Source organism: Tupaia chinensis, unplaced genomic scaffold (assembly GCF_000334495.1).
Source record: "Tupaia chinensis unplaced genomic scaffold, TupChi_1.0 Scaffold000262_1, whole genome shotgun sequence".
Lineage (NCBI taxonomy): Eukaryota > Metazoa > Chordata > Mammalia > Scandentia > Tupaiidae > Tupaia > Tupaia belangeri.
Genome location: NW_006159742.1, coordinates 1,130,950 through 1,152,758, shown reverse-complemented (window position 1 = coordinate 1,152,758; position 21,809 = coordinate 1,130,950). Strand labels below are relative to the sequence as shown.

General features: G+C 37.8%; 1 protein-coding gene across 1 annotated transcript in view; it reads right to left on the bottom strand.

Moving 5' to 3' along the window:
• The window catches only part of LOC102485309 (mitochondrial inner membrane protease subunit 2), a 1,014,188-nt gene that overhangs the window by 942,455 nt on the left and 49,924 nt on the right, over window positions 1–21,809 (bottom strand). Inside the window, exon 2 of the mRNA XM_006149436.3 lies at window positions 7,205–7,341. Coding sequence (XP_006149498.1) covers window positions 7,205–7,339 — 135 coding nt within the window. The 5' untranslated portion in view covers window positions 7,340–7,341. The remainder of the gene's footprint in view (window positions 1–7,204; window positions 7,342–21,809) is intronic.

Below are 21,809 nucleotides of genomic sequence, written 5' to 3'. Positions count from 1 at the left end.
CAGCAGGAAATAAGATAATGACTGCAAAGAACCAGGTAGGCGTCTAAGAGGTTTGTTACAAACCAGTTTCTTTCAGATCATATAGAGGCAGCCGAAAGTCAAGGCAAGTTCAAACCAGTGAATGTGCGTTGTTGATGAAAAAAGACCTCAGTGATGATTAAACTCTATTTCCCCTCACATTCCTAATTTTCTAATACATTCTGCATAAATATCAATATTTCTCTGAAGTCTGAGGTAGCGAAGGAGAATCATGTAGTAATGTTTTCAAGTACTTTTTTCTCCAGCTCTGCAAAATGAGAAAAAGAAAATGGTATACACTGTATAAACATTGTATAAGGAATTGCAACAAAAATAAGATAGTGACACTTAAAAAAATCCTTCACTTACCTTTAAGATCTTATTAAATCTTAATTTTAAATGTAGAAAGCATACACCTTTTATTAGAGCTAGTGACCCTGCTGCAGGCATTCTCAATCAAATAAAATCTAAAACTTTGGTGTGAGGTCATTAAACTATTCCTAGGGCACCCTTTTACTCTAAAAGCCTCTGTAAGTGATTGAAGTTCTAATTTGAATAATTGCATTCCACCTACATAAATTCCTTCTGTAGTTTCAACTGTGCCTTATCAGTCTTCATTTCCTGAATTAAATTAATGTCGTGTAATCTGGTACTTCTTAAAAAAAAAAAAAAAGTGCATCTACTTTCATAAGTAACCTTTCAGCAACCAGTAGAAGTGATTCATGTGCACCAGAGGGGAATAGGTCAATATGAATAATCATTAACCAACAATTCGTGCCAGCATTCATTGTATGCTGAGCACTGCAAATGGGACATCTCATCCAATGAAATGAATATACTTACACAGCTTTATAAAAAAAATCATAAGCTGAGCCCTATTTGCCACTGAATTACATATGTGTATCATTAAAACCTATATGTTCATGTATAATTTACTTTCAACTGTCTGTGACTTCCCCTGTTCGATCACCCCACCTAGTCAGGCACTTGATGAATTGTAAACTAATATTGGAAAACATGACCTAAAAAAAAAAAAGAACCACGGAGTAATGTTTAGAAAGTAAAGAATTACCACGGCAACGTCGTGGCACAGTGGTTATTAAGTACTATGCATAGAAACGTCAGATCTCACATAACCAACCAGCTTTAAGTCCCATTCCTGGCAGCTTGAAAAACATGCCAGGCACTGTGCAGGCATGCCCAAAATCCTGAAGGGGAGCAAGGCAGAAAAACAAAGGACTGTGGCTGGATCATAGCCCATTGGTAAGCGTTTCTCTCTCGCTCGCTCTCGCTCTCTTTCTCTCTCTCTCTTTCTCACTGAACACATATACCCTCTGTCATTAAATATACTCTCTTTCACTAAAAAAAAAAAAACTATATAAAAAGGAATTATTTCTCATAAAAAGAGAATCGTCAAAATAAGTTTCTCCTAATCATGAGCCAATAGCATTTTTGGAAACCTAAAAACAGACCTTACAGCAAAATTACAGCAAAATTCAAAATACTTTCAGTGTCATCTTATATCATTTATTCAATAAACCCAAAGACTGATATTGTATGGCCCTTTGGTCCTTTAATTTGGTCCTTCGGTACCCAGATTTTCTTAAATAACGTATCTACGAATTGCAGAGTGATCTTTAAGAAAAGTGATAATGCAGTGGCCCAGCGCTATCTCACACCTAAAGACATCTAAAATGAATCAAACTATTCCAGAATTCAGAGACTTAGAATTTCAGTTTATTCCCATTTTATGTCTTAAATTACAAAAACCAGGGTCATTCCAGGTAGACCACAAGGTAAATAAACAAGGGTTTTTTTTTGGTTGATGTTAATTTGCCAGATGGCATATGTGTTCACAAGAAAGGGTGGGGAGAGCAAGACTGCCCCTGCAATACGGGGAACAGTCACGCCATAATCCCTTCTCCATCTTTCCCTCTTTTCGGGATTCTGGGCATGCACACACATGCCCAGCATATTTTTCAAGCTTCTCATTTAAGGATTCAAATCACATAGTTGGCCATGTGGGATCCAACCCACATAACCATCAGGCCATATTAGCTTGGTAAACACAGTATTTCAAGAGACCTCTAAAATCAAAAATGTCCAGGACCAGCAGTTAGCGTAATGGCTATGTCGCTGGACTCCCATGTAGTCAACCGCGGTTCACGTCCCGGACCCGGTGGCTTAAAACACGCCAGGCGCGTGTGCATGCGTGCCCAAGATCCAGAGAGGAGAATGAAGGAGAAGGGATTGCGGCATGGTCATCCCCCCTGGGGAGTGATTTCTCGCTTTCTGTCTCTCTGTCTCTCTCTGTCTGTCTGGCGAGTGCACGTGCCCTATAGCAAAAGCCTCTCCAAAAAGAAAAAATGTCCTTGGAATCCTAGTGGCTAAAGTAGATGTGCTTACTTATTCACAATTCTTCCTTCTCACTCAATCTTTGCCATGGCTTCCCTATGGGTGACTTGCTTTGAACAATGAAATATGGATAGAACGGTAGAAGCTCTGAACTGAAGCTTTAAAGAGGTTCTAAGTGTGGGCCAGTTCTGTGGTGCAGCAGTAATGGACTGCTCAAAGGAAGCGGATCACACACAACAGTCGTTCAAATGCCCAGTCCAATCAGTCTGTACCACACAGGTACCCATGCAAGTGCCCAGGATCCAACGGGCTGGAGGTCTGGAGGAACTTGATCTGGGTATGACTAGACCCTCTAAAGGTTCCTCATCTCCTTCTTTTCTTTCTTTCTTTCTCTCTCTCTCTCTCTCTCTCTCTCTCACTGCCTCACCTTCTCTCCCTCTTTCTCTCTCTCTTTCTCTCTCATTTGTGCATGTACACACTTTATCATGAATAAAGGAAAAATTTAAAGAGGTTCTAAGTATTTTTACTCATTCTCTTGTGTCCTGCTATCACCTATAAAAGCAAACTCCTGGCAGCTCCTGGAGCAAACTGAACCAAATCCATAGCCTAGAATAACCACTGCCAACCCATACACACAAGCAAGACATAACAATTTGTTAGGTAAACCACTGAAACCTTGGGGCTGTCCATTGCCATATAAAAGTTAATAGAGAGGCCAATAAAAAAAGGGCTCAAGGTATCATTTTCTGATACTGCTGTTTCAAATTAAAATTTCCAGGACCATTTGTCGAAATAGTATGTTAAAGCCCATTTCTGGATATATTAGGCATTGACGAAATATCTAACAGCTTGACAGCTTCAATATTAATCTCATCTGAAGATGTACCCATCATCCAGCATTAATAATTCTTGAGCTGCTGCACTAATGTAAAAGCGCCTCGAAGGCAGAATCTACATCTGATTTACCACCTCCTGGAGCATCTAAGATAGAGCTTTGTTCTTACTGGCAGTTGATAAACAACTCTGTATTCCAACACAGTTACCAGTGACAATCAATCACATATTTGAAATGACATAAATGACTAGACTGGATCTTTCTACCTGAAGGTACAGGAAAACTAAAGTAGGAAGGAACTTCAAAAGGTCTGTGGAAAAATGGAATTCAAGTATGAATTTATTCTTATGTGAAAAAGTTTGAAAATCCATGTATAGTTTTTTCATACTATGCATTTTCCATAGTCTTTTTGAAGACTTCCTCATACTCCGCAGTGACAGATGTTCAAGTCAAGGTAATCTACATAAACATTATTTCCTTCGAAGTGGCCTCTCAGATTCCTTAGATGAATATTGAGAATCTGCAGAATCCGCACCCAGATGGCACTTCCCACCAGTGCTACACACCAACTTGCAGCAGAGATGTGAAGCATGAAAGGTACCTCAGAAAGGCCAATTGACCCCCATCACTGTAGCACTTTTCTGTCTTAAGTCTCTTTGTCACTGTGCCACAGTCTCCTATCCCATTACCCCATCTAATTTTATCAGTCATCATCTATCACCCTGCCAATCTATATATGTTCTTTGCTTTCTTCTCCTCTATACTTCTTTTCTTCCTTGCTCCTCCCTTTTTCTGTCTTTGTTTCATACTTCCAAGCCTTGGTACAAAGAGACATAATGACACATCCAGAGTACTCCTTCTCTTCACAACAAGCCACCCAAATGCTTTACACCAGATATAATTATCAGGTCTCAGAGTCAAGATAAGCACATGTGTTTCTTGCAGGGTTCTCAGGGACTTCCAGAGAGCTCCACACCCTGCCAGCTATTTCAGTACTTAAGTCATTAAAGAAATTTTAAGACAGGAATTTATTCCAACTCTCAAAAATTCTGCTGAACACCATGGTCTAAACATGTTCACTTCATCAAAGCTGCAGAGCAGCAAAGATGTCTACAAATATGCTAAATTAGTTAATCCCCAAATGTCATTCCTGCAATTTCTGCTCTTAAATAATTTTAAGTATGATTTAGTGATAGCTAATAAAACTGTAAAATAAAGTATCTATTATAGAATTAGTCTAAAATTCATAAACTATAAACCCAACGGTAACAAACATATATTTTTTCCTTTTCTCCTAGAATATCTTTTCTACTTCTATTCTGAAAATAGCATCCCATTTCCTCTGAAAAAATATCACCTGTATTCCACCCCCCCAACTCCCACAAAAAATGGTTCAAATAGACACCATCATTTTGTTACAGATCTCCCAGCCTCGCCACAGGCTGGAGGTGTGCACCTGTCCAAAGATGGACCCTGGTGGCCACAGATGAACTGTACATGATTTGTACAGATAAGGGTATGTGACCCACTGGAATCAATCACAACCTTCTCCAAGCTTTCTCAAACTGAAATTAAGGAAAGAGCGTTCCCCCTCAGGTAGTGTTGAAACCGGGCATCTTAAGTCATGAGAGCTGCCAGCAGCCATGTGCCCTGCCACACAGAGAAAGCTGGTCTGAAAGAACTAAGCCAAGATACAGAAAGGAGCAAAACTTAGAAACAGAAGGATGCTGGGAGCTCTGGCAGTCCCTGACAACTTCCATACTCCTACCCTCCTCATGGGAATATAATAAGCCTTGTAATAAATCCCTCTTTATACCTAAATTGTATTGAGCTATTTTCTCATAACCAATAGCCAAGGAAATTACACATAATATGTTGAACAAAATCTAAGGTAATAAATTTGATTGTTTGGGAGTGGGGACCCAGGAATACTATAAGAAATTCACTTTATCTACAAATTCTTTCCCCCCCCCTTTTTTTTTTCTTTCCATTTTAATTTTTTTTAAGTAGTCAGAGGGCACATGTATTTGGCAGAGAGAGACAGAGAGAGAGGAAGAGAGAGAAAGCCCAGAAGGGCATGGCCATGCTCTAATCCCCTCTCTTCCATTTCCCCATCCTGCTGGAATTTCGGATACATGTGCACCACACACTTTTCAAAACACCAAAGCTCAGATTCAAACTGTAGTAGGAATCAAGCTTCTCCAAACCCCAATCACCAGACTATGGGACTAGCCCACATTCACAAACTCTTACACGTCTAATGCAAACCTGGCATTCCTCCAAGGATTGGCATTTAGGGATGACATGATTTAACACTGTCTAAACTGCCTTCTTCACTGGGGATAAGCTTTTCTGTTTCATAAGACAGTTTCTTGTGGGTAAGAACCATATCTAATATTTTTAATGAATTCGTTGGCTATCAACATAAGCTATGAACATAATTGTTGGTCCAGAATATACTGATTTTAAAATATAAAGACTGGGATACTATGACTGCCCATGATCCTATGGAATATCATCAAATCCAAAGCAAGGAGATTTTATATTCTGGAAAAATCCTCTTCAGGATAGTGATGGTTGTATAGCAAGAGAGCCCTAATGATACTGGAGAAAAATATCTGTTAATCTGATTGTTTGTTATCAAAAGACACATACCAGTAGATGGATCAAAGGGATACTAGGGACCACAAAGTGATTTGAGTGATTATGTAGAAGGCAGTTTTAATCTGAAGGATCTGGTCAAAAGCTCAATGAAGAAAGTCTCCCCTAAGGACTAGGTCCAAGACACGGCTGCCAGAAATTCAAAATTACAGAGGCAGGAAGTGCAAAATCCAGTCTATGTTAAATATATCACACTGTATTTAGAAATAAAGCCACACACCTGTATTATCTCTTTTCCTGTGTATACTGTATTGCTGAATTAAAATATTTTTGTAATCAAAGTAAGTGGCCATTTTGCTTTGGGCTAGTGACTCACCACAGAGGGAATCTGAAAGATAAGGATTAAGATCAGAATTCCCTGCCTAGAGAAGGTCCTGACCACCTTCCAATGATGGAGATAGAAATATATAAAGGCAAGTCTGCTTTAAACCTCTGATTTCATCCAAAGAGCACATACCCTAAGGATCCACTGGGCCTTCCTTAGCTCACTGACTACCAGAACTTAGGAAGAGGTTTGATTTTCAATACAGTACCATATTACAATAAATTAAGCAAATTCATTCCAACTCCTAAAGCTGATGCCTACGCCCTTAGCTAGTTCAACAAACAAACAGAAAATTAAGCTGGCTATTCTCTGTATAATTTTAATCTCTTAGAAACATGTATAATTTTATTTATTTTATATAGCTATTTCACACTATGCATGCCCCTAATACTTGCTAATAATGGAAGAAACCAAATCATTGCAAAATGCACATTCTGTTCAACTGCATAAACTTACTTAAATGGCTCAGTTTTAGACATCAACTTTAGGACAACACAGTTTTCTCTAAGCTATTGCAATAGACTAGATGCAACTTTTGGAAAGCTCCACTCCAAAGGTCTTCCCCTGTAACTACACTTAACCTTCTCATCAGGGGCATGCTTAAAGAGCGCAGTAAAAACTAAAATTACATATCAATGACCCAGACCCATCCTGCAACTGTACTAATAATCTGGTTTTAAAAGAATATTCAAATACGGCCATATTCACAGATAACAGTGTCATTTAGTAAAATGCCTTCAGAATCTCCATTTATAGTTCTCAGGGGAAAAAAACAGACTATAGACACACAGAAATATTGGGTAGTTATTTTTATTCACTTCTTCTCTGATGATAACATGACGGTATTAGAGGGCGTTATAAAGAAATTTAGGAAAGTAAAATTTCAGTTTAATGCCTTTTTTAAAACCTTTCAGTTCCCAGCATAGAAATAATAACTGGCACTCTCCTTTTTAGTGCTTGAGAAAAAAGGAAATATGTGCTTTCTAGAATGAAGTTGTGTTCTTTTTCACCTGCATTGATGCTCCTTCCACTCTTGCCACACAGGCGACCCGATCCAAGAAAGTCACGGCCACAGGCACTGCCACAAAGAAGCCTTTCCAAAAGGCCTTGAAGTATCTTTTCACCCAGCCTTGTGACTGTGCCATACCTAAAAACAGGAAGAAAAACAAGTACAAAATTAGCCTCGAGCAAGGTGGAAAAGAAAGAAACGGCACAAGAAAAATAAGAGTTAAAGAAAAGTAACCTTATCTCAGTATTTCTCACACTCATCCCCTGTAAATGTTAGAATAAACTTGACTTAAAAGTCCCAAAGACAAATACATTAACTCAGGTTAACTTTTTCAGTAGCTCAAGTCCACTTGATAATTTCAAGGGAACATTTCTCCCCATAAAACAACAATAAGTTAGAAGAAAACAAAAGCATTGCAAAATTAAACCCTTTTCTGTTACTGACTATTATAGTGGAGAGGATCCCTGGATCCCTCATAACTGTTCCCTTCTACAACAGTAAGTTCTCTTCTATAGTCATGTGCCACGTGGTTACTCAGATGAATATAGCTGAGTCTTCCTTGCAGCTACATATGACAATGTGACAAGGTCTGATCAATGGCATAAGAGAGGAAAAAAAAAAAAAGATCTACTTCTAGGTTGTGCCCTTAAAAGGAACATGTCCTTCCCTTTTTGTTCTTCCATTTAATAATCATAATAACAACAATGTTGTGGGAAGAGCAGAAATAGTCATCTCTAACTATGAGATAAAAGGTTTAGAATAAAAATGGCAAAGCAGACCCAGCAGTAGTGGAGACAGTAGAGCACCACTGTGTTACCAGAGTCACATGGAGACACAGGTTTGGACCCTGGGTCCACCGAAACACGATGAGTGCACCCACATGCGCCTGTGATCTTGACTCGCTGGGAAAAGGACTGCAGCATGATGAGATCCTAATGGGGATTTATCCTTCTCTCTCTCTCTTTCTCTCTCTCAAGATAGAAACAAAGATAGGGGGAAAAGTTGAGAAAGCAAGGAAACAGAAGGATCTTAGGTCACCGATGCCACAGAATCACAATTAACTGTTCTGCACGGCTTAAATGGACTGTTATGAGAGTTAAATCACTTTCAAGAATGTTTAAAAGGCTGCCATACTGGGCTTTGATATATAGGAGCCAAACTGACCCTAATACAACAATGAAATCTATGCTAATCAAAGGGAGGAAGAAATCACTATATGTGAATGCAATACATATAATTACCAATCCTCACTTAGCCCTGTAGCCATTTGATTAATCTTCAGATTTTCTAGGAATCAGAAGAACTCTTAACTACTCCATTCAAGGAAAAGTAAGATTGTAAGGATCATGATATTACCCATTCCGACCAAATGGAGCCAAATGCAGTACAACAGATAATGAACGTTGCTGTCTGGGAAAGATAATGATCAGATTTGTGTAGTGTCTTACTTAGAAAAGTTCCATGTGCTACTCAAGACTGGAAAAAGTAGGGGAAGGGAGAAAATTATGAGAAAGGGGGTTCCTATAGAATTCTCCTGATTTTCTCCTTTCTTGAGACTAAATTAGAACAAGTAAAAAATTCTTGGACACAATCATAAGACTTGTACACCCCTAAAACTAGAGGTAAGTTTGTTTCTAAGCGATTTCTTCTCCTCTTGAAGCAAGTCCAAAAAGGTCCTGAAATTAGAAAGTATTAGAAAGGCATGCATGTTATTTTGGCTCTTCTTTAAGTTCCTAAAAGTCATGCTATCAATAAGAGCACAATTGGGACAATATTATAAAAATGAAATGCAGCAAAAAAATGGGAAGAATAAAAAATCAAGAAATATGTTCATTGGGAAAAAAGGAAGGGCAGAGAGAAAATAAGTAAATATTAAAAAGCAGAAAAACGATACACAAGTTCTGTCCATATACTGTTTTCTGAAGATTTTATCCAATGAACTATGTAATTTAATCTTGAAATAAGAGAGAAAAAAACGTGAAGAAAGGGTTTTACTACCTATGTGACACACAAATTGTTGTAGTTATGAAACCACCTGCATATAGTTTCATCCAAAAGACTCCAGTTCTCATTTTACTTTTAAGAAATTTTCCTTTTGAAGACATATACAAAAGAGGGTGGTGACATGGTAATGATGAACTTAGTTTTCTGGCCCCAACAGAGCAAAGTAATTCTTCAAAGTTAACAATTTAGGACAATGGCTTTTAGACTTTTTGACCATATTCCACATGAAGAAACAATATTTTATATTTCAACCAAGTAGTCACAAACACATACACATTTATATACACACACACACTCACATCATGGCAAATAACTGAAAAGTTTCAAAAAACCTTTTTTTTTTATTATATAATAGGCTATAATTTTAGTCTGTTGTATTTCACTTTTTAAAAAACTGATAATTGCAAATCACTAAAGTTAACTTTTATGACTAAATGTTCTTGACCTCCAGTTTCACATAAACTGATCTAAAAATATCCCAATGACTAAATCCCTCAAAAATATTTAATATATCACAGGGAAAAGACAAATATTAACTTGAATTGCTAATCCTTTTATTTTATTTTTTTTTTAGGTTTGTTCATTTACTATCTATTTTATGAGCTAAAAGGGGGCTGGGGGGAGATGCACCCTCAGCAGGGCCCCATATCACAATCGTCCCCTCAGTCTTCTTGACTATTCAGCTTCATGGACAGAAGCATGAGTGTGTCTGGCATTTACTGCTTGACCCGGAACCAAACCCATATGGCTCCAGCACCACAGAGTGAGCACACTACTGCACCAGGGCAGCTGGGCCTGAACTGGTTAATTCTTAATGACCTATGGTAATTGACATCAATGAGTTATACGTATGCGCAATAAAGAAGAAAAACCAGTCATCTTTTTACAACTTTAGCAACCTATCATGCACATAACACAGAACATTCACCCAAGCCAGGAATCTTTTATATCTAACTGAAATAAATGTAACTGCAAACTAACATTAGAAAATAAGCAATTTAAAAACATGTTTTCAAACTCATTTACCAACTGTAATCTTACATTAAATTGTTTATGAGTTCACACATCTGGTACCCAAGAAACATGTTTGGCCCAAGGTGCTAACTGCTTCTGTGAGGAGCTACTACCACAGCAATCATAAAATAGTAAACCTGCTTGACATGTTTCATTCATTCATACCCAGCTTTGACATGAGCCCTTTGGTAAAATTAATTTCTCTTTGATGACATCTTTCACCCAGCATCAAAACACCTTTACTAACTCCTTTATGTATCTCCACAAGAGATTTAAAATACCGTTTAAATGGGCTATTTGACAAAGGTACCATTTATCATTTTCTACATGACTTGGTAATAGAAGAATAACTTTGGCCTATTTATCAGATCAGTACCTTCAAGATGCAAAAGATACATTATCCTCAACATTAGTTTTCATTAGGTCAATTTCTCTGAAAACATTTTTAACCATAGGTTTAACAAGTCAAATATCAGTCTCACAGTAAATTCAAAAGTTCAATAACCTCCATAGTTTTATTTTTTAATGTTTTCCAAATACAAATAAATTCAAAGATTCCCAATTATAAAATAACTGAACCCACAAATAATTTATAAATTGTTCCCATATACACAGAAAAACAATCAGTTACTATATAGGAGAAAAGAAACAGTTCAAAAGTAAATAATCAAGTTCTAATGTACTGATTTCACAGATTCAAGTTCATTTAAGTGGCCCATACTTTTTTTTTTAAGTAATATACAATTATCAGATAGTAAGTCCAGGGCAGTGTTTCCCAAGTTTGTCTTAACTTATGCTTTAAAATGCAGATCCCTATCTCTACTAAGACCTCCTATATCAAATATCCCAGGTGATTCCCTCAATGGAACAAGTTTGGAAAATACTGATATTTAGGTGTTAAAGGTCAGCTGTTTACTCTTTCAGGCCTATTACCATCTCAAAATGAAAACAGGTGAAAGGCTAGGAAAAAATTATCACTCTGAATGTCTTCTCATGCCAACATTTACTTAGCCTCCTTAATAAGATTATGAAAGAAAGACTATGAAGAACAAACCACACACAGAATAATCACCACCACCAGATCCTGCTTTTTAATCTGTGCCTGGTTCCAGGAATAAGTAAGTCCAGAGGGCTCTCTTCGTCCCAGATGGGTAGTTCAATCATCTATCCATTCTTCTATTCCCTCAATCATCCCTTGGCTCATTAATTCAATAACCAATATTACTAAGGCTCTTTCACAAGCATTGTGTTAGTTATCAGAGAATCATAAAACAAGTAAACAAAGCCAGCCCCAGTTCTTGAATGAATTGAGATTTTTTTTACAACCTATTATGAAATGATGAGTTGATCAGATAATCAGTTGTAATAAATTCTATAAGAGAGAGAGAGAGTGGAAAGGCTCTGAAGAAGGACCTAAACTGAAAGATGAGTAGGAAGTACCTAGATAAACATTGATCAGGTAATGAAGAGCATTCCAGAAAGTGGCCATATCACACACACACACACACACACACACACACAAAGTCCCGGTGGCAGGAAGACCATGTCAGGATAGAATAAAAGGTATTATCGATAAAGCACAGAGAAAAGGAGAGAGCACATTGGGATGTGAGTGGGAGGAGGCAAATGTAAATGCTATAGCAGCTAGGACCTCACTGGCCTTGGAAGGATCTTGTAGCAAATAAGAAGTAAATAAAATGTCTTAAATCAGAGATGAATAATCATATCTGCCTCTCAAAATGATTCTAGTGGCCTTTGAAAAAGAGGATAGGGGGTTGGGCTATGGCCATGGAAATGAACTAAAATGGGCAGATTAAGGATACATACTTTGGAGGTTAAACTGACAAGATCTGGAAGTGGAGGGGTAATGGTGAGAGAGGAAAGAGAAAAGGGAACCAAGTGTCAAGAGGCAATAGTGACCAGTCAAAGAACTGTTATTTTGTCATTCCAAGAACTACATGTCGAACTACTAAAGCCATGCTCATAATTCAATTCATCATACTTTTATTTGATCATACTAATTACAAGGCTATGGCAGTGAACAACCAAATGTACTGCTTGCTCTCAAAGAGGTACTGTGTACCAAGAAAGACTTCTTTTAAATACAGCTTTCCAAAAAGACAACCCTCAGAATGAGAGAATATATTTGCAAACCATCCATCGGATAGTCAGAATACAGAAAACTCAAGCAGCTTACTCATCCCCCCACAAAAAAAAAAAAAAAAAAGGCTAATTAAAAGATAGGAAAATGAGCTAAACAGACAACTCCCCAAGGAAGACACATGAACAAAAAGCATATGAAAACATCCCTTATCATAAGAGAAATCAAAATCAAGATCAAAATGAGATACCACCTAACCCCAGTGAGAATGGCTAGGATTAAAGAAATAAATGATAAATGCTATCAAGGCTGCAGTGAAAAGGGAACTCACCTACACACTTGGGAAAGTAAATTAGTGAGGCATTGTGGAGAACAATATGGAGGTTCCTTAAAAACCTATAGATAAAACTACCATGCAATCAGCAATTCCATTCCTGGATATCTACCCAAAGAATAGGAATACAATCAGTAAGAAAAATACTTGCACATCCATGTTAATTGCAGCATTATTCACAATTGCTAAGATGTGGAATCAACCCGAATGTCCAAGAACACATGAATAGATTGAAAAAAGTATGGCACATGTACACTACAGGATACTACTCTGCCATGAAAAACAATGAGACCCTGGCATATGATAGAAAATAGTGAATACGATAGGTTTAATGCTGAGTGAAGCAAGTCAGACTATGAAAGAGAAGCACTGTATGTCCCCACTTAATATATACAGAATGTCTGCACTCTATGACTCAGAGTGAAAGATTAGAAGTTATAAAGGCATGAGAGCAACTATGGATACTAGAGACAATGTAGTGGGAGGGTGGGCAGTAGGGGACAGGAGAGAATCAGGGGAGGAATTTAAAAAGAAAGAGAACAAAAAGCCAAACACTTAACACAAAAGTGTAAAATTATGTGTTAAGAATGAGTGTATGGTAATATTTTCAACTGGATCAACATGAAACGTATTCATGTTCGGAAGTTTCATATGCAAAGATGTTTGTTGATGAAATGTAAATAAAAACAAGACACACACACACACACAAAGAAAGAGATTTACAATGGAGATAAACATTAAAAAGAGGCAATGCTGGACTGGCTCCATGGGATAGTAGTAAAGCACTACTCAAGGGATGCTGGATCCTACATAGTGACCATGGTTCAAATTCCCAGCCTGGTTGGCCAAAACACACCTGGCACATGTGAGAGTACCCAGGAGCTGACATGAAGGAAGACTGGAGGAAAGAAGTCATAGTATGACCAATGGTTGATTGTCCTCTCTCTCACTCTTACTCTTACATATATGTGTATACATTCTATCATGAATAAAAGGAAAGAGAAAAATAAAAACATGAGGATGCTGCCCCTGAGGCCTGAAAGCATAGAGCAAGGGAGTGTATTTATCAGAAAATGATCACGGAAAATTTCTCAAAGGAAATGGTTTTGGGTACTGAGACATGGGCACTTCAGGCAGAAAGAACAAAATAAAGTGTAACTATTTAAGAAACCAAAAATATCAAACAAAATAAGGCTGGTCCTGTTACCTAATGATTAAGGGTGCCGGATCCTACATGACTGGCCACATTTCAAATCCTAACCCTAGTGGCTTAAGAAACACACTAGGTACATGTACAGGTATGCCCAGGATCTCAATGAATGAGATGGAGAAAGAATTGTGATGTGACCATGACCCCTTGGGGGATATGCTCACTCTCTCTCTCTATTCCTCTCTAACTCTGTCAAGCACTCATATTTTATGGCAATTTATATATAGAATTGGATGAAGTATATACAAAATCTATTATGTTAATTTTAAATTCAGTAACATTGGGATTAGCAGATAACATAATGGTTACAATGCTGGACTCCCATGTAGTTGGCCACATTCAAGTCCTGGACCTAGCAGCTTAAAACTGACACTGGGCACATGTGCTTATGTGCCCAAAATCCCAAGAAGAGACTAGAGGAGAAGGGATTGCAACATGACCATACCCCTCGGGGGTGGGGGGTGATTTCTCGCTTTCTGTCTTTCTGTCTCTCTGGCAGGTGAACACACCCTAAAAACAAACAAAAAATCTCTAACATAAATAAACAACTTCAGTAACATTTATTTATTGTCAAGCATTAATGTTACATACAGAGGATATAAAGATGGCATGGCTAAGTACATAGTATAATATGATTTCAAAACTGTCACTAAATAATGCTTCATATTTTCTGTGTTATGGCTTGAATGTCTCCCAAGATTTCATGTTTTGAAATCTCATCCTGATTGGATTAAGAGGATGAAAATTTAATCTGACTATGCTGGTGAAAAGTGGGGCCTTTGGAGCTAAGGAGTAAGGTCATTAGGGTAGGGTTCCATCATTGTTTCCTGGTAGGTGTATAAGAAAAATGATGGAGACTAGAACAGACAGACACAGACACAGCACTTCTCTCCACGACGTTGTAATGCTGCCAGAGACCCTCACCAGATGTGGGCCCTAGACCTTGGACCTTCAAACCATGGGCTGAATAAGCTTCTATTTTATAAATTACCCAGACTCGAGGATTGTCTGTTATTAGAAACAGAACAGGCTAGAATATTATATAAATTTACAGATGCATGTGAAAGTCTGTAATAAAATGGAACAATATTTTTATTATTATGTATTTAATAAGTAACCATATGTCACTTGTGTAATTCATCAAACTGTAGAGAGGGGAAAAAAATACAGATATCAAAATACAAAAAGTTGTTCATTCTAGACTTGGAAGAAAGGTGCTGACTAGTTTCCTCTTTGAACTCTTGTGGATTCCTAACACACCCATGCACGTTGGTACAAGCAGGATCACACACACTCTTCTATGCTGGAGTTGCATGGAAGACTACAGTTTGGATCCTGGGTTGACCTGAAACATACTGGCTTACATGTACATGTATGATCTTGGCTAGCAAGAAAACCAGAGGAAGGGGTTCATGATATGCTGGGATGCCATTGAGGATGCCTATTTCTTTCTCTCTCGAAGTAAAATAAACTTTAAAAAATAAGTAAATAGAGCCCAGCAGATGATGTAATGGTTACATCACTGGACTCACATGTAATCAGCCATGGCTTGAGTCTTGGATCCGGCCACTTAAAATTCACACCGGGTGCATATGCATGTGTGCCCAAATTTCTGAGAGAAGAATGGAGAAGGGATTGTGGCATGGCCATTCCCCCTGGGGGGTGATTTTTCACTTTCTGTCTCTCTGGCAAGCACACGTGCCTTATAGCAAAAATCTCTCCAAATAAATAAATAAGTAAAAAAGGGGAAAACAAACAAATAAAAAATAACAACAACAAAACACCATGGTCTTTGCCCTAAAAATTTACTGTGATACAAAGAAAAGAGGTAACATTGGGTAGTGCCAGTCTTGATGGTTTTCCCTTCACAATAAACAAACCACGTTTTCTCAGTACAGTTTCTCTGCTACTCCAAATTATACCAGGAAAAAAAAAAAAAAAAAAAAAACACCACCATTGAGTATGAGTAGTTCCTTATTTAGCAGCAATCAGTATAATTAGCTACAATTTATAATGTTTTTATGTAGCCAATGCGGGCTATAAAAGAATACTATTTCTGAAAATTCCTTGAGAGTTCTATCAAACATTTGCTACCTTTACTCTAGGAGCCGCTGAATGAAGGTAAAGTAAGTGTTCTCAGTGCTGTTCTTTGTGCCCTGCATGCATGGCCCCTCGCCAAATAGTAAGGTACCTGCAGGACAGAAATGCTGTCAAACATAATGATGCCAAGCTATCTCAGTTACAAGGTAGCATACATGATTGAAATGTACAGAAGGGGAAAAGACATTAACTTCAGTTGCACTAAATTCACACTCCCAGAATTTCAAGTATCTCCTTTTCCAATATGTGCTCTCCTACAAACTTCTACTCCCTTCAGTCACTATGGCACCCAAGAAGTAGCAGAGTAATCAGAGTTAGGAGCTCTGAGGTAGAGTCCTCTCTCCACCTATCACTAGCAGTATGACTTAGAACAAGTCACTTATAGGTGCCCTGGTTTCCTCACTTAAAACAATAAGAGGACTATATTTAATTTCTACAGTCCTTTCTAGACTTAGCATTTTTTTTTTGTCTATTTTTTAACTGTTTCCCCAAGATGTGGCAAAGTAATGAAAATACTATGACAAGGGGACCAGGAGATGGTGCAATGGTTACATCACTGGACTCCCACGTAGTCAACTGTGGTTCAAGACTTGGACCCAATGGCTTAAAACTCACACCTGGCATGTGTGTGTATGCATGCCCAAAATCCCAATGGGAGAACGGAGAAGGGATTGTGGTGTGGCCATGCCTCCTGGGGAGTAATTTCTCACTTTCTGTTTATCTCTCTCTGTCTCTCCATTGAATGCACACATCCCATAGCAAAAATCTCTTTCTTCATAAGAAAAGAAAATACTAAGACAAACACTAAGATTATTACTGACTCAGATACGTGTGTGTGCGTGCGCGCGCGCATACACGGAAAGTACCTTTCCAGTTTGAGACTTCTTTAAGGGTTGGAAAGGAAAAAAAAAAAAAAAAGAGTTAATTCCTCTTAAATAACTAGTTAAAAGGAGCAGCAGAGAGGAAGCTAGAACTAATATAAATCATGTAAGAGAACATTTCGAATGTAGGTAAGGACATGAAAGCCATTGCTCTTTCACTTATGATCACCCAGCTCCACTGCTGACAAAAGCACTGCCATGGTCCCCTACCTACAAACACAGTAAAGGCGACTAGGCTTCTCCTCCAAGGTTCTCAAGGATCATGTGGCAGGAAAGCCCATCTGACAATGCATAGATCCAGCTCTAAGCTTAGAAAGCAAAGGAAAAACAAAAGCTACCCTGCAATGAGGTGTAACAAGCAGTCACTATTTTCAGAGGCTCAAAAGAAAAGGCTCAGGGCATAGCAGTAGCACACAGCTCAAGCAACACTGGATCCCTACAGAAGACTGAGTCGGGTTCCCTTGCAGACCAGGCCTGGCTGACTGAGAGGGCAAATAGGGGGAAAGGGATAGCAGCATGGGGCCTTGTTCAGTGTGCATTTTTCTACCCACCCATCCTCATCTATCTCACTCTCATGAAAAATAAAAAAATAAACTTAAAAAAAAAGGCTTAGTACAGTTATATCCTACCTGAATTATGAAGCATATCTAATAATAATAATAATGATAGTCTTGTTAATAATAAAATAGTGTTAAAAGTTTCCAACTATTACAAATACTAAAAAAGCCATACCTAAGTGAAGAAATAAACATTATATTTCTACATCATATCAAATAAAATTGTTTAAGTTGAACGACATTCACATTTTGGTAAAGTTACTGCATTTGCTTGTCTATATAAACTGCAGAATTACAATTCAGATGATCTATTCTTTTGTTCACACATTAAATATTTAAAACTACCATACCAATAAACACATACTATCCACTTCCTCTGAGAAAAGTTCCTTTAAATAATAACAACATGGTACTAAAATCATCCCAGGCCAAAAGGAAATCATTTTTATCAGCTACCTCATTCTTCTACTAACTATACAAGTCATTTAGGTTCAAAACATTGCTCCTAAGAAAGTATTGCTTTTTAAGTAAGCACACCTGGTTCATTACTGAAGCACTTAAACTGAGAATATTTTTAAATAAGCTTTCAGATTCCGTTGAAATCATCTTTGCCACCTGTGAAAGTTTCTTGACAACACTGACCTCAAACACAGCAACCCACACCATAAACTCCTCTCTTTCTGCAACAACTTGTGACTTAATCATGCATGAATTCATCTAAAATTATTCTTAAACCCTGTTCATAGTTTAGCCTGTACAAAAGTCACCAATCACTCATCAGTAGCAACCAGGTGGATAAATCCACCTTGTTACCCTAATTATAAAAACGATTTAAAAGTTGTGTGGGAGGTTTGAAGGTAGAGGAAAACAATAAGTTATAAAGCAGTGTCTTATGTAAAATGTAACCTTTTAATCATAATAATAAGCCCACACATTTGGATAACAAACTCAAGATTTTCTTTATAATGAGGAAACTATCAAACTATGGCTATCAGAGAACACAAGAGCAAAGATACAAGCAAATCTGATGCATAATTCCTAAATCATTTAATACATATTTATTAATCACCTACCTGGTCTCACTGAACTGTGCTAAGGGAGAATTATATTATGCAGAACAAGGTCAGCTGTGGTCCTTAGTCATCAGTTTGTCTTTCACTCTTTGAACATTAAGTACCTATATTGTGCCATACATTACATTAAGACACTGGACTGACCTAGCCACAGTTTCTTCCCAGAGCAAGTTGGGACAAAATCACAAGAAACAAGTAGATGACCACATGTGACCAGGCTACCCTCCTCTGCTTATCTTCCCAGCAGCCCTTGGTATGAATAATCTGGCTCTGGAAACAGAACCTAAGCAAGTGAGAAACAGGAAGCATTTAGGTACTTTTAGATTAACACAAGGAAAAAAAGAATAACAGAAAAATTAGAACAATTTTAGTTCCACTGGAACGGGCAAATAATCTACACAAATCAATTTAAAAAAATTTTTTTTTCAGAACCATCTTCCTCCTTTCACATTATAAATAATGTATTATAAAAACAGGCATGTGGTAACCCAATTGATCCTTAATGCCACTGCCAAATTCCCTATCTTTTCATTTGTTTGACTAGGCAGTTCTCACTTGAAAAATTCTCAGAAAGGACAAAGATAGCAAGAAAAAGCAAAGACCAAAAAAAAAGCCAAAAATAACAAATGGGGATCCAGCAGGTTGCATGATGGCTAAAGTGCTAGATTCTCACATGGCCAACCATGGTTCAAGTCCCAGACCCAGCAGCTTGAAAATCATGCCTGGTATGTGACTATGTGTGTATGTGCCCAAAAACCCAAGAGGAAAATGGAAGAAAAGGGATTGTAGCATAGCCATCTCTCATGGGAGGTAATTTCTCACTCGCCCTTTCTCTGGCATATACCCTAAGGCAAAAACCTAAAATAATAATAATAAAAGGGGAAATGAAGTGGGGATAAGGCATAAAGGGAATCATGTTCTGGCAAAGACACCCACTGGCATACTGATGAAACTAAGGGCCCTCTATCTTGAGCTAAAATGTCTGTTTTGATAGCGACAATTTTAACCCTCTATGGGCAAACTGATGAGCATCTAGATACTATAAGAAGTTAAAACTTGGGGCTGGCAAGTGTAGTGGTTAAGGTGCTGAACTCCCACATAGCCAACTACAGTTCAGGTTCTAGACCTGGCAGCTTTCTCTCCTCTCTCTCTCTCTCTCTCTCTCTCTCTCTCTCTCTCGTCAATTCAATAATAATAAATCAATCTTTAGTTTTTTAAAAAGCTAAAACTCACGTATTCTATTTTAAGTCAGAAATATTACTGTAATAAAAATTAATGAAATTCAAGGCCGTGCCTTAGTACAACTTGTACAGAAAGAAGATACTGCCAAGAAACAATTAGGATGTACAAACACATAAAGACTTCCTAAGTGTTTGATAAGGACTGCTTCAACTTGCAAAAGGCATACAAACAAAAGGCCCACCCTTCCCTCTGCCTCAGGGGATGAGAAGGCTCCACCCTGGATCAGGTGAGTCCTCTGGTATTCTGCAGAAGCAGCATGAGCCAAGAGGGAAAGTCAGTGAAAAATTGGGCTTTGGATCTAACAGATTGTCGTTCTAACCGTGATTCAGTCATGTGACTTTAGACAAATTTCTTCAAGTCGCCTAGCCTCACATTTTTATATATGAAACTTTGCAGAGCTTTTGGAAGTTCAAAACTTCCATATGCATTTTTTTTTTAAGTAAGCGTTTACTAGGAAAAAAAAAATAGGACTAGCTCATAGCATAGTTGTTAAGTGCAATACTTCAGGAGTCAGATCTCACATGGTCCACCATGGTTGGAATCCAGGTTGGTGACTTCAAAACACATCCAGAATGTGTGTATGCACACCCAAAATCCTAACAGAAGAAGAACCGGAGGAAGACAGATTATGGCATGACCATGCCCCAATGTGAGGTGCTATCTCTCTCTTCTTTGTGGTGAGCACATGCACCCTTTGGTAATTACAAAAACAAAAACAAAGACAAAAAGAAACTTAAGTAATTTTAAAAAGAATAAACTATGTATAAAAACTATGTAATATATCAGAGAACAATGGCTAGATCATCATAGAAAAGTAGCTATTCAAATAAAACATTACCTGTGTCTAAAACAGACCATCAGTTACAAACTATAAAAGGATAACTCTAAGGTAATGCTCTGAGACATCAGACCAAGCTAAGCACTGGGGAAATGACTGAGCCTGACAACAAAACCATGCAGGATCTCACATTGGTGGTGCGTACTCTTCTGCAGCAAATTCGAGAAAAGTTTCAGACCATGTCCAACCAGATCATTGTAAGAATTGATATGAGTAGTTGCATTGATGATGTGGAGAAAACATCACTAACCTCATGACACAGGCTGAGGTGAAAGAACTGGGAGGTGAAAAAAAATTACCTGCACAGAGAAGAATTTAAGGCTGCTAATAATTGACACTGAAATCCAAAATAACATTTTTTCAAGACAAGAGAGATGACTTTTTGTGCTAGCCAGTATGTGTAGACAGGTTTTATATTATAAAGTGTGCATTCTTACCACATATTATATATTATAGTTAAAGGGTAATTTCCTCCTCATTTTCTTGAACATGTTATCTTCACATCTTGGGCCTTGACCAGTTGTACTATTAATTATTAAATATTAAAACTTTGAGAGGGAAAAAGGATAACTACCATAATCAAGATTGTTCATTACATACAGTAAACCAATAAAACCCATCTTTAGGTGGCAGGACACCCAAGAAGTAGAGTGGATTAGTTCTGTTTTCCATTGAACCTTATCCTATTCTTTTAAAAAAAAAAAAAAGAATTATTTATTTAGTTTTACTTATCCCTATTATTATTATATTAATTTGACCAGAGAGAGAGAGGGAAGGTGAGAAAGCATGCCACCAGGTCTGGGACTAGAATCATGGTCACCCATGTGGGAGTCCAGCACCTTAAACACTGTACCACCTGCCATCCCCTGAACCTTATCCTATTCTAAGATATGACTGGCTAGGGACATCACATTTACTGAGACTGACCAATTAATAAGAATGTGTTCAGCACTGTTGCAAGTGTTTTCAGAATTTTTAAAAGCAGAATAGAAGGAAATCTGCTACTTTAGTGTCAGAACTAGACCACAGAAATAAATTATATAACCATAACTTAGAGGAGGAAAAAAAAAAGGAGAGAAAGGCTGAAATTGTAAGGAAAAATTCATGATGAGAAAAGGTGAAGAAAAATTAATAAAAATCTAGTGCTTTTGCCGGGCACGTGTGCGTGCGTGCCCAAGATCCTGAGAGGAGAATGGAGGAGAAGGGATTGTGGCATGACCATCCCCCCCCCCGGGGGGGGGGGGGGGGTTGT